Source organism: Schistocerca piceifrons, chromosome X, assembly GCF_021461385.2.
Source record: "Schistocerca piceifrons isolate TAMUIC-IGC-003096 chromosome X, iqSchPice1.1, whole genome shotgun sequence".
Taxonomy (NCBI): Eukaryota; Metazoa; Arthropoda; class Insecta; order Orthoptera; family Acrididae; genus Schistocerca; species Schistocerca piceifrons.
Window position 1 is genome coordinate 489516130 of NC_060149.1, and position 13875 is coordinate 489530004.

The 13875-nt window shown below is 48.2% G+C and overlaps 2 protein-coding genes across 2 annotated transcripts in view; both read left to right on the top strand.

The window, feature by feature from the left end:
• Nucleotides 1–1171: 1171 nt before the first annotated feature.
• Nucleotides 1172–1726, top strand: LOC124722442 (shematrin-like protein 2). Its single transcript, XM_047247604.1, has one exon. The coding sequence runs from the start codon at nucleotides 1172–1174 to the stop codon at nucleotides 1724–1726; it is 555 nt and encodes a 184-aa protein (XP_047103560.1).
• A 999-nt stretch (nucleotides 1727–2725) lies between these two features.
• Nucleotides 2726–13875, top strand: part of LOC124722443 (axoneme-associated protein mst101(2)-like) — a 17558-nt gene continuing 6408 nt past the window's right edge. The window contains exons 1-2 of the mRNA XM_047247605.1: nucleotides 2726–2767; nucleotides 4014–4116. Coding sequence (XP_047103561.1) covers nucleotides 2726–2767; nucleotides 4014–4116 — 145 coding nt within the window. The remainder of the gene's footprint in view (nucleotides 2768–4013; nucleotides 4117–13875) is intronic.

A 13875-nucleotide genomic window follows, 5' to 3' on the forward strand; every position in this document is an offset into this window, starting at 1 on the left:
CGCTTGTATTATGATTAGACTGTCGAATGGCGCAGACATTCATGTAGAGATGTAATACTGCTCAATCATAGAAATGTGTAACAGGAGGTTATAGTTACCGTGTGAGTAACATTTGACAGTGTTGTCAAAGCATTGCAACTGTGGAGTTAATTCCTGGCATCCCAAAAGATTTTACGTACTCATTACTGGAAAGTAGACTCGCACGTTCCTGCAACAGTTTCACGGAGCCAGATCATGAACAGGGCCACGAAAACGCGTGATCTGTGAGAAGATATCTTTAGGTTGCGAGCTAACAGAACTTTGGCCGCATGGGCCTGACGTCTACACGTCCACCTGGAACACTCACGTGAAATGCTAGATTGTTACAATCAGCCCCACTACTACGTCCACATGTAAGCAGACATGTGTTCACTGTAATTAATCGTTAAGAACATTTAAGGTAACTACCCAACGTACCTTCCAATAGCTAATTTCCATTTAGATGGTGGCGGGTAGACCTAAAGAACTTTCATACCATTGCAATTCAAGTTAGTGTAACGTGCTTCTCAGAAATTCGTAGAGGGTTTGTACCTGTTGCAAGTACAGTAAACGACCTTCAGCCATTAAAGATTTCTATTAATTTATCACCTTCTGCTCATTTCAGTTATCCTCTTCCATTTATAAAAACTAGATCGTTTCAACGCAGTAGCGGTCAAACCAGCAAGTCGACAGCAGATCGCGTGTATTAAGTTACTTGACGATACAGGACTCATTTCCCGAAGTACGGCACTACTCTGCGTTATACAAAATGAGAATCATTAACCGTGTTCAACGAATATTACAGCTAACAATGCTGCCACCTGCAACGTAAAGGAAGCATACGTCTTTCTCCGTCGATTTGGCGAAGAATCGTGTTAGTGGAGTTGGACAAAGTATGCTCGTAATTATAATTTGTAACTTTTAATGACTTCTGTGGGCCTAGACAATATCACATCGCTTTTCGAGACGATGCTGTTTTCAGTGATAACGCGGTATGAATTAAGAATCTTATCAAAATGCTGGCATTTTCGTTCAATACATAACAAGCACAATAGATTCTCCATGCAATGACAAGTTTTGTAACGTTTTAACATACAACGGATGTGAACACCTGTCGTTAGGCCGAGTGATTAGTAACAAGTTTTAAAAATTTATGATCATATGGAACGATACAACGCCGCAAGGCGGCTTACACTACGGCGGCTTACACTACGGCGGCTTACACTACGGCGGCTTACACTACGGCGGCTTACACTACGGCGGCTTACACTACGGCGGCTTACACTACGGCGGCTTACACTACGGCGGCTTACACTACGGCGGCTTACACTACGGCGGCTTACACTACGGCGGCTTACACTACGGCGGCTTACACTACGGCGGCTTACACTACGGCGGCTTACACTACGGCGGCTTACACTACGGCGGCTTACACTACGGCGGCTTACACTACGGCGGCTTACACTACGGCGGCTTACACTACGGCGGCTTACACTACGGCGGCTTACACTACGGCGGCTTACACTACGGCGGCTTACACTACGGCGGCTTACACTACGGCGGCTTACACTACGGCGGCTTACACTACGGCGGCTTACACTACGGCGGCTTACACTACGGCGGCTTACACTACGGCGGCTTACACTACGGCGGCTTACACTACGGCGGCTTACACTACGGCGGCTTACACTACGGCGGCTTACACTAAGGCGGCTTACACTACGGCGGCTTACACTAAGGCGGCTTACACTAAGGCGGCTTACACTAAGGCGGCTTACACTAAGGCGGCTTACACTAAGGCGGCTTACACTAAGGCGGCTTACACTAAGGCGGCTTACACTAAGGCGGCTTACACTAAGGCGGCTTTCCTCGGATGTAACTACTGTTCGCTTCAGCCACCTGTTGTCAACGCCGGATCAAAATCGCAATCTTACCTTTAAATTCCATTGTTTTGTCCATTTCAGCCGTTTCAACATCGTTTGTTCGAATACCGGTATCCATATTTGCAGTGTCAGTGTTACTTGGAGTCCGCTGTACGTTTTCTTCTGCTTCGTAAGACAGCAATGAAAATCAATGCGAGATATAACTTTCGTATTAAAATTGAGCCTGCAGAATTCCCTTTTAGCGTTGGAGACGTCCCACACGATTGCCACAGTAGTAGATTTGTCATATTCAGACACGTGTTAAGCCTATGTCGGTTCTCCGAAGGCTTATGATTTAATGAGGGGGGCGGGGGGGGGGGGGGGGAAGCAATTCCGGCTGAAATGTAGCTTTGTGCCTCGTTAACTAAATAAATCCATATACTATAAAATTTGTTTTACCCACGTCTTTGTGCTTGTTTCATTTGCAGTCATTTAACAAGTGCTTTCACAGGTTTATCTTGGAAAAACGTGTTACTTGAATTCATGTAACTTTATTGCTGGAGGACATCGTTTTTCAGTGAAAAGATTCCTTCCTGGATTTTTGGAGTTATCCGACCGCCTGTGTTCCGTATTTTTGCTACCTGGCGTTAGTTAGCGCTTGGTTGTAGAAGCTTTTCTACTGGACACGGCTAACGGAAGCAGATGAAAACAGGAAATACACACAAATACGAAGTACAGTTACCTTCTTGAATGTGGTAGTATAAATTGAATTGTGAACAACTTGACCAGAACAGTTATCGAAGTAGGAGAACCGCTTACTTGTATCTTTAGCATCTTCAAACTAGATGAAAGGTGCTGCATCAGATTTGATGACTGCAGGAGGCTACGTATGAACTGAAAAATTTCTTTAATCACGTGAGTTGTTTCTCGGTAAGGGTTTTTTTCAGTTTTACTTTCCGCTATGCCACTGCTGACGTTAACTTTTCTACTGTATACAAATTATGCCAACATTTCAGGACAATAATATCACTTCGAGTAAACGATGTACATGCAACTGCATACACTGAAGTCTAGAAGCTCTAAGGTTGGCCACAGAGAAAACTCATCCATGAGCTCTTTGTGCCGAAATTAATCTGCAGCTGCCATGGGGTACGATTCACTAAAATAGCGACTGTTGGGAACCCACAGTTAATGAATGGGCACGTCAAAGCGTTAACGCATTTACGGAAGGCAAATACAGTGCATACGAAACCCAAACATGACTGAAGCGTGCAGACAACGTAGGCCGAAATTCATTTAAACGTCTGGGTTACCGGTAAGTGAGGGTGAATCTGATGATCTGCTTCGCATTATCATCTGTCCCACATGTGTATCCAGCCAAAACACGGGATCAACATTATGACAGCACTCCGTTGCACAAGTTTGAAACAATTATCAGTCGGCTGCCAGGTTCCGACAGAAATATCCATTCCCACAATGTACGCAGAGATGTGCATTGAAAGCGCAGCACTTAGTGTACAAAGCGCAGCACTTAGTGTACAAAGCGCAGCACTTAGTGTACAAAGCGCAGCACTTAGTGTACAAAGCGCAGCACTTAGTGTACAAAGCGCAGCACTTAGTGTACAAAGCGCAGCACTTAGTGTACAAAGCGCAGCACTTAGTGTACAAAGCGCAGCACTTAGTGTACAAAGCGCAGCACTTAGTGTACAAAGCGCAGCACTTAGTGTACAAAGCGCAGCACTTAGTGTACAAAGCGCAGCACTTAGTGTACAAAGCGCAGCACTTAGTGTACAAAGCGCAGCACTTAGTGTACAAAGCGCAGCACTTAGTGTACAAAGCGCAAAGAAAAGTGCCAAACTTTGACAGAACCTTGCAAACGAGTGTTTTGTGACCACATAACTTAAATGACTACACATAGCGAGAATACAGCGTATGCTTTCTAAAGAACTGTCGTAAAAACGATTTATGTAAATAAATTTAGAAGGGTGTACAATGTTGTGTCATCTTCTGGAGAGGAATGACACTACTGATGCTACAAACTCAGTCCAAAGCAGATTTAAGAGAAATTCTGTTTTAGTGTGGACCAATGGTGTCATTCACTCTTAATCAGTGTTATCTGGTTCTGTCTCATAGCGGTGGCGGCAGCAGCAGCAGAAGCAGCAGAAGCAGCAGAAGCAGCAGCTGCTAGGATCATGCATGCTACCTCAAGTACATTTGATGCTGTCTGACGCGAAAGGTATCTTTTCACCGCTCCTTTGGTGCTGTTTGGTAGGGGGATCCAGACGTTGCCATCAACATGTGACTACTGTTTACCACAGACCCCACTCTACTGGTAAGTCATGTCATTACAGAAGTTATGGGCTTTAGGAAATACAGACATGCGATTATGCGAAAAGTGACTTTGCTGGCGACTCCACCCATGTTCAGAGCTGTTCCTAGATAGGTGTACTTAAACCAGATGTCCACGACTGGGTTTTTCGAGGTTGCCGAATGTGACCACCATATTTTTTTTGTGGTTTTAGGGCGCACAACTTGAACAGTCATTAGCGCCCAGACTACGTTAGGAATGCACTGCGAGTCAAGTTTCAAAACAGCAACGAAACGGAAAACACGATAAAAGACAGACTGACAGGCATAGGATTAAAAAACTGCATAATCAAATGTCCTTAGAGAGGGTTGTTAAGTTGATAAAATGAAGAACGCGAGCAGCTGCTCGTGGGTCATCCGCCAAAAATGTGGCGGACCGTCAGCAATTGCCCACATGGGCAGAACGGCGCCGGCGCAGCCGTCAGCAGATGGCGATGGCTGTACCGGCAGTGTCCAATGCGTAACCGGGCCAAAACTACCTCCTCCCGCCGAGAAGGGCGGGAGGAGGACGTCCAAGCCGCGGGAAGAGGTTTCAAGGTCCGAAGCTTGTTGTCCGTAAGTGCAGCCCAATGGGCATGCCACAGCGATAAAATGCGCCGACAAATGACCCTGCTACAATCTGATGAAGGGACACAACAAGAAGCTGTCCGAGGCTGGAGGACCGCAGCCTTGGCCGCAGCATCTGCAGCTTCATTCCCAGGGATACCGACATGGCCAGGAACCCACATAAAGCTAACCAGAGAACCGACGTCCACCAGCTGCTGAAGAGAGCGTTGGATCCGGTGCACGGAAGGGTGAACCGGGTACGAATCACTGAGGCTCTGGATGGTGCTCAGGGAATCTGAGCAGATGACTTAAGCAGAATGTCGGTGGCGGCAGATGTAAAGAACAGCCTGGCAGAGGGCAAAGAGCTCAGCTGTGAAGACCTAACAATGGCCATGGAGCCGGTATTTGAAACTTTGTGCCCCGACAATAAAAGAACACCCGACCCCGTCATTGGTCTTAGAGCCATCTGTATAAATGAAGCTAATATTAATGAACTTCGAACGAAGTTCGACAAAACGGGTGTGGTAGACCGAACCGGGGGTAACCCTTTGGGAGCAAGCTGAGGTCAAGGTGAACGCGAACCTGAGCCTGGAGCCAAGGTGGCGTGTGTCTCTCGCCCTCTCTAAAGGTTGCAGGGAGTGAAAAATTAAGGTGTTGGAGGCGACGAAAGCAAACTCTAGGGGATAGCAGCGCAGAGACATACAATCCGTATTGACGGTCGAGAGAGTCGTCAAAAAAGGAACGATAAGACAGGTGGTCGGGCATTGACAGTAGCCGACAGGCATACCGACATAGCAGTATATCGCGATGGTAGGTGAGCGACAATTCACCAGCGTCAGCATGAAGACTCTCGACAGTACTAGTATAAAACGCTCGGATCGCAAGTCGTAAACCCCGATGTTGTATTGAGTTGAGGCGGCGTAAGATGGATGGCCGTGCAGAGGAGTATACGAAGCTCCCATAATCCAGCTTGGAGCGGACGATCGACCGATATAGACGAAGCAGGACGGTTCGATCCGCTCCCCACGACATACCACTGAGAACATGGAGGACATTTAGAGAACGGGTACAAGGGGCAGCCAAATATGATACATGTGGAGACCAGCTAAGTTTCCTGTCAAATGTAAGACCTAAAAATTTTGTTGTCTCCACGACTGGGAGAGCAACGGGACCGAGTGGTAAGGACGGTGGGAAAAACTCTTTGTAGCGCCAGAAGTTGATACAGACCGTCTTCTCGGCAGAAAAACGGAAGCCATTGGCGACATTCCATGAGTAAAGACGGTCAAGAGAACGCTGAAGACAGCGCTCCAGGACATGCGTACGCTGCGCGCTGCAGTAAGTGGTAAAATCGTCCACGAAAAGGGAGCCCGATACATCAGCTGGGAGGCAATCCATTATTGGATTGATCGCTATGGCGAAGAGAGCGACGCTCAAAACTGAGCCCTGTGGCACCCCATTCTCCTGGCGAAAGGTGTCTGACAAGACAGAACCCACACGTACCCTGAACTGTCGATCCATTAAAGAGGAACGAATAAAAAGAGGGAGGCGTCCGCGAAGGGCCCATGTATGCATGGTGCGGAGAATTCCCGCCCTCCAACATGTGTCTTAATTCTTCTCCAAATCAAAGTACACAGCCGCGGTCGGGCGCTTCCGCAAAAACTTATTCATAATGAAGGTCGACAAGGTAACCAGATGGTCAACAGCAGAGCGGCGCCTACGAAATCCACATTGTACATTGGTAAGTAGGCGTCGAGACTCGAGCAGCCAAACCAATCGAGAGTTAACCATTCGCTCCATCACTTTACAGACACAGCTGGTAAGCGAGATGGGTCGATCACTGGAAGGCATGTGCTTGTCCTTCCCCGGCTTAGGAATCCGGACAACAATAGACTCGCGCCAACATTCGGGAACATGTCCCTCAGTCTAGATGCGATTGTAAGTACGAAGAAGAAAACCTTTGCCCGCAGGAGAAAGGTTCTTCAGCATCTGAATATGAATAGAATCAGGCCCTGGAGCGGAGGACCGTGACCGGGAAAGTGCGTTTTCGAGTTCCCGCATGGTGAATGGGGCATTATAACTTTCACGATTCGAGGAGCGGAAGTTAGGTGGCCTAGCCTCCTCTGCCTGTTTGCGGGGGAGGAAGGCAGGGTGGTAATGAGCGGAGCTCGAAACCTCTGCGAAAAAGCGGCCGAAGGCATTGGAGAAATCCTCAGGGGGCCACAAGGACGTCATTCGCGATCGTTAAGCCAGAAACTGGTGAGTGGACCTTAGTGCCAGATAGCCGGCGCAGGCTACCCCAGACAACAGAAGAAGGAGTAAAACTGTTGAAGGTGCTTGTGAAAGCAGCCCAGCTGGCTTTCTTGCTTTCTTTAATAATACGACGACACTGTGCACGTAATCGTTTATAATTTATACAATTCGCCACTGTAGGGTGGCGTTTAATGGTGCGTAAAGCACGTCGACGAGCACGTAAAGCGTCTCTACATGCTGCGGTCCACCAGGGGACCGGTACGCGACGTGGAGAAGAAGTAGGGTGAGGGATGGAATATTCAGCAGCAGTGAGAATGACTTCCGTGAGGTGTGCGACCTGACTATCGCAGCTTGTGAAGGTTTGATCCTGAAAGGTCGCCCTAGAAGAGAAGAGCTCCAGTCTGCTTTGGATGGATAACACACGCGAAGTGGTCGCTCGAATATGTATCAGAAAGTGCGTACCACTCAAACCAGCGTGCAAGTTAGGTAGTACATATAGAGGTCTAAATGGGAATAGGTGTGAGATGTGTCCGAAAGAAAAGTAGGGGCGCCAGTATTGAGGCAGACAGGATTGAGCTGGTTGAAAAGGTCTGCTAACAGGGAGCCCCTCGGGCAGGATGCTGGAGAGCCCCAAAGGGGATGGTGGGCATTGAAGTCTCCAGTTAACAAAAACTGGTAGCTGAGCAATAACTTGCATGATGTCTGCCCTGGTAACGGCAGACGACAATGGATTGTAAACGGTACAAATAGAAAATGTAAAAGTGGGGAGAGTAATTCTGACGGTAACTGCCTGCAGGCCGGTGTGCAATGTGATGGGATCGTAGTAAATATCATCCCGGATCAGCAACATAACCCCTCCATGAGCCGGAATACCTACCACAGGGGGTAGGTCAAAACCCACAGAGGTGTAGTGTGCCAAGGCTATGTGATCGCATGGACGTAGCTTAGTTTTCTGGAGGGCTACGACGAGCGGACGGTGCAAGCGGAGCAGCAACTTCAAGTCCTCTCGGTTGGAGCGAATGCTGTGAATATTCCAGTGTGTAAGTGCCATCGTGAGAAGAAACTGAAGATGAAAGAAGGGGTCACCTCGAAGGCCGCTGAGGGCTTGGCTTCGAGCGAGTACTGCCGCCGCTATCAGTAGGCGGACAGCCATCGTCCATTGGTTCTATGGGTTCACCGGCCCTCTCGTTAAGATGGCCGGGAGGAGGAGCTTACTCCGCCGGTGAACGTCCAGATGTTCAGCTACCAGCGGTGCGGCCAGGCGAAACGGATGACGGCCTGAGGCGGCAAACGCTGGGTGGCGCAGGAGAAGAAATGCGCCGCGGAGGAGAAGGAGAACTGTGCTTCATATGAGCCTTCTTGGAACGTCTTTTAGTGGAAGTACCGGTCGATGGCTGGGAGGACGAGGTACGTAGGAAGTCTGCACGGGACGGTTCCTTCTTGAAGGCCCGTGCATCTGACTTCTGGGTCTTCGTCTTAGCAGAAGCTGATGAAGGGGCTGGAGTCTGGGGTGATAGCAGGAAGAGGAGACGTCGACCGCGCGATCTTAGCACTGGCCGAACGGACGACCGTGGTGCTGAAGGTCAGATCGCATGTCTCGGTTGCCACCTCCATGGTAGACCGAGGAGAGGCGAGGACAGTACTGCATTTCCCCGCTGGGAGCAGCGTGGGCTTCCTACTAGCCAACAGCTTGCGAGCAGCCGAGGTGGACACTCTCTCTTTGACCCGAATTTCTTGGATACAGCGATCTTCCTTATAGACGGGACAGTCGCGGGAGGATGCTGCATGGTCACCCTGACAGTTTTTTTTTTTTTTTTTTTTTTTTTTTTTAAAAAAAATTCTTTATTCAACATTAATAATATTTATACAATAGAACCCACTACCTTAATGATTAGTGGGTCTTAACTGATCTACATACATGATGTTCAGCAGCTATTTCTATTTATTATTATTATATTATGCTATGTTAGTTATTGTAAGCTACAGACAGACTACTAGAAGACAATAGGCAGACTACAACTAAAACTACTTACTAATTGTTATTATCTTCCTACTAATTAATTCCTAACTGCCTGCAGCGTTACAGGTGTGTCAGCAAAGATATAAACCTACTGCTTTGGCCCTGCTCATCGAGCTAATCCCGATGAGCGTGCCCCTGACACTGGGCTGGCCAAGACTGTTTGTCGCTGCAGGTTCCTAACTTAATTTCTATATCTAGAGCTACAACTACTACTAACCTACGTCAATTCCGGTGCTTTTTAGTCTTCATTGGTGTACCCTGACCCCCCTAGTCCTGCACGTGGCGGATTGCAACTAAGAAGTCGACCTGTCCACGCGCAGGCGGTATAGGATGAGGGTAAATGGACGCATTCGGTAAATGTCACTAATCGTGAACGACCTTCAGGTATCTCATAATGAGACACATTTGGTTATGTCTTAATCATGGAAGTCAGTCAGGTATGCCGTCAATACTTTTCGTGACACCTCGTCTGCCAATTTGTTTAAAGTGTCGAAAGTTCCTTTGTGTCTTAATAAGTCATATGTGTTATTGTGTGGAAGTTGTTGTCTTAGTGTCGTTGCTACATCATCGAAAAGGGGGCACTCGTAAACCACATGGTCGGGAGTGCCCTCCAAGGCACCACAGTCACACTCGGGTGTAGCCTTTTTCCCAAACCGACACAAGTATGTCGGGTAGGGCCCATGACCAGTGAGAAAGTGTATTAGACCCCGTGTTGGCTCAAAGTACTTCATCCCTAGCCTTTCTTTTACGTCTGGCAAGAACTCAAAGGTTCTTCTGCCAGTTTCTTCCGTTTCCCAAGACTGTTGCCACAGGTCCTCCCCCCTTTTGCGTATTTCTCTCTTATCTATTACCAATATTCCCATGATGTTCTCTGTTTTCGCGTTGTTCCCTTTCTTTACCCAGTACCAAGCTGCTTGTTCCCTAATTTTGATGTCTAAAGGACAAAGCCCCATTATTATTAAGAGTGCATTTCCTGGAGAAGTTCTATACGCCCCTATGGATCTCAAAAGCATGTTTCTTTGTACCCTTCTCACTGCCATGGCAGGCACCACCCTTGTGAGCCTATGTGCCCAGACTCCCGATCCGTAACCCACTACTGATGTTAATATGCTATTGTGATATAACTTGATTAGATGTGGTGGAAGATGAAATCGTTTGTGACCTATTGAGGTAAGATTATTTAACAATTGCAATGCTTTTTGGGATACGGACTCAATGTGCTTTCCAAAGTTCCACCTTTCATCGATGATGACACCCAGGTAGCGAGTCTCTTGTCGTCTTATTACTGGTGAGCCTCCGATTCTAACTGTAGGGTTCCTCGCCAGCTGTCCCTTCAGTAATAAGTACGTCGATTTGGTCGGTGAGATCGTCATCTTAGTATTTGTGCACCATAGTTGTAGTTTGGTCATCGCTCTGTTTATTTTTGGTTCGATGTCCTCGCGGCTTCGGCCGCCGACCAGCAAGAGGAGGTCATCCGCGTAGGCTATCACCTCTAGCACATCTTCACTCTGTTCCAAACTGTCTAAAAGCGGTTCCATGTGGATGTCCCAGAACAGGGGACCTAGTACGGAGCCCTGGGGACATCCCTTAGTTATGGATTTTCCTACTCTGCCGCTAGGGGATGATAGCCAGACCTCCCGCCCTTCACAATAGCTCCTCAGACAACCATATAACGACCCTGGACACTCTTTCTCCCGCAAGCAGGAGAAGAGCGAAGGCCACCACAGGTTGTCAAAGGCGCCACTGATGTCAACCATGATGCCAACCACGTACTTGTATGGGGTAGAGCCGCAGACCTCAGCCGCCAGAGCGATCGCATCAGTTGCCGATCGCCCCGGCCTGAAGCCGAACTGCCCGCCACTCATCCCACACAGCACTCGGTGTGCAGTCAGTCTGTCAGCTAGCAGTTTTTCGAATAGTTTCCCAAGGATATTCAATAGGCAAATTGGCCTATAAGACTTAACATCCGCTGGGTCCTTGTTAGGTCCCTTTTTGATTATGACAACGTTTGCCTCTTTCCAGATTTTCGGGAATTTTTCCTGTCTTAGGCATTCATTATACAACTGGGTTAGTGGTGTCACCAGTTGAGGTGCCAGGAACTGCACTACCTCCGCCACAATGCCGTCTGGGCCGGGGGCTTTTCCCGTTTTCAGTGCTTTAATGTGGCCAGCCACCTCCTCTTCAGAGAAGGGGTAGACTGCCCTGTTGTTAGCAACTCTATCCAGATCTCGATTTCGTACCTGGGACTGTCCCTCCGTGTCGCTGGCCTCATCGTCGTCAGGGAGCAGGGACCGGAGAAGAACCTCGGCAGTCTCCTGCCAAGATTCTGTCATCCCATCCCCGCACCTGACCGTTGATAGCATCATCGGGGACCGGATCTTTTCCCTCACTAATTTGTAGGGTACTCCCCATGGATCCAGGGCCAGCTGGTCCAGCACAAATCTTTCCCAACTACGTAGTCTGACTTCTTTTAGTTCTTTTTGGAATTTGTCTTTTGCCTCCCGGTATAACTGTAACCATCGTTGTTTTTCCCACCAGACGACACTGCGCTGGTAGTGCCTCCTCAGCCTTCTGACAGACTGACGCATCTCCTGAAGTTCAGCTGACCATGGTGACGGGGAGGCCGCCATGGCTCTCCTCCTGGTTGGTACAGCTGCCTTGACCGCTCTTGTTACTGCGCCTACCAGTTCTTCGGCTCGCTTGTCTATGTCCAAGTCCTGTTGTGCATCACCCTCTGGTAGTGGAGGAATGTCGCACTCTCTCGCTAGTCTCTCCCAATCAGCTCTCTTGAAATTCAATTGCAACTCCCACCCTGCGGTCCAGTGGCAACCTCCATTTCCTAAGCTGAACATTATAAGATTATGGTCGCTTGTTGTCGCGTTTTCCTTAACTTCCCAATTCTGAATGATGTTAACAGAATTTGGTGTAACTAGCGTTACATCTATATTGGTGCCGCGCCCCCCTCCCGCTGCGTAAGTGGGAGGGTTGCCAGGTCTATTTGCAACTACAAGTTGTAGAGCCATAATCATTTCCTCTACTTTTTCCCCGTTTTCATCTCTTGTGCCACTGTACCACAGGGGGGATTTTGCATTTATATCTGCTGTTATAACCAGTTTGCGACCTCGCAACGCCGTGGCTACTCTGGTCAGGTGATCCAGATGTTGTTCGATGTTTTCCCCGTATTGAAAATACATGTTTATAAAGGTTATAATTCCCATGGGGGCCTGTACCTCCACGACGTTGCAGTGACTGGTAGAAAACTGTGCAAGTGTTGTTGCTCGTAGAGACTGGTTTGTGATTACAATTGCCGCTTTGGGGGCTTCCCCACTACTCGTTATCTGCCATGTAGCGGCTGCAAATGGGAGTTTTCCAGCTTGAGAGTACGGCTCCTGCAAGCAGAGTACATCAAGCCTCTTCTCCTCCACCTCTCTTCGGAGCTCCTGCATCACTAGTCTGCTGTTATGCGTGTTCAACTGTCCAACAGTTAATTTTGTCATTATGGGAAGTAAGTGTGCATTCTGTCTTAAGGCCAAGTCTTGCTCCAATCAAAAGCGATCCGACCATGAGCTAGGACTGATTGAATGTAAATGTCATTTAAGTCAAACTTCTCCCCACGTCTGTCAAACACTTTCTTAAGTAAGTCTCGCAGGGCCCCGAAGTCGGTGGGAAGATTCACTGACTTTAACTGTATTCTATCCACAGCCTCCATTACTGAGAAGGTGACCTTTCTTCCGTCCTCGTGTCCTACCCGGACCACATGTCTTAAGGCAGTGGTCAGGATAGCCGGCTGCTCCAATCTTGCCAGTTGCATTGTGAATTCTATATTGGGATACACCCTAATCGGATCTACAGGCGGTAGCCTGATTACTGGGGTATCCGCCTCAGTTGGGGTGGTGCTGCTGCTAGTGACTGTACTTTCTTGGAGAGGTTGTTTGGTTTGTACAGCTTCGTGTGTGGGGGCCAGGGAGGCCGCCACCAAAACAGGATGCTTCTGCCGTTGTAGGTTGTTGTTCGGCCTTTCTCCCCGGTTTAGGGAAGGGGGAGCTGTGTTTTCGTCCGGATAATCGGTTTGTATGCATCTATCCACCATAAAGGGATCTGTTTGAATTTCCCTCTCAACTGTCATAATGTTTGAGGTGCCCGAAAGCGACCTTAGAAATTCCTTGAATTTATTAGCCCTCACAGCATCCCTCCTTCTTTTACTCGGGGACTTGTGTTTGAGCATCCTGTTAGCTGCGCTCTGCTCAGCCATAGTCAATTCTTGAGATCAGGCGTTGTTCAAGCATCCTGTAAGTGGGGCAGTTCCGTCCCGTGGCACCACAGGATTTCTTTCCCCGATTTTTACAAGGAATGCATACCCCTGCTGTTTTGCATTCCTTGCGGTTGTGACCACTTTCACCGCACCTGGAGCAAGCCGACCCCCTGGTGCAGTGCCTCAGAATGTGGTCCAGGTCGCCACAGTTATGGCAGCGAGGTACCACTATGTAGTCCCTGGTGTTAATGGCATGAAAGCCTACATAAAGTCTGCCCATTGTTCTTATCCTTTTCCATAATTGCGCAGAGACCTCGGCCACGTGATGTACCACATCGCGATCTCGAGGTCCTGTTTTAAATTTCAGCTTAAAAGAGTTTTTGAATTCTTCCTCATTGATGTCATCGAAATTTTGTGATCTGACTGTCTCATGTAGTTCCTCATTGGTCATAACCGTGGGTACATCGTATAGTATTATTAGAGGGTTTCTTTTTCTAGGTGGCTCACACTTAACGACTGCATTTAATTTTTGATTTTTTAAGAGTTTTTCTTTGTCTTCC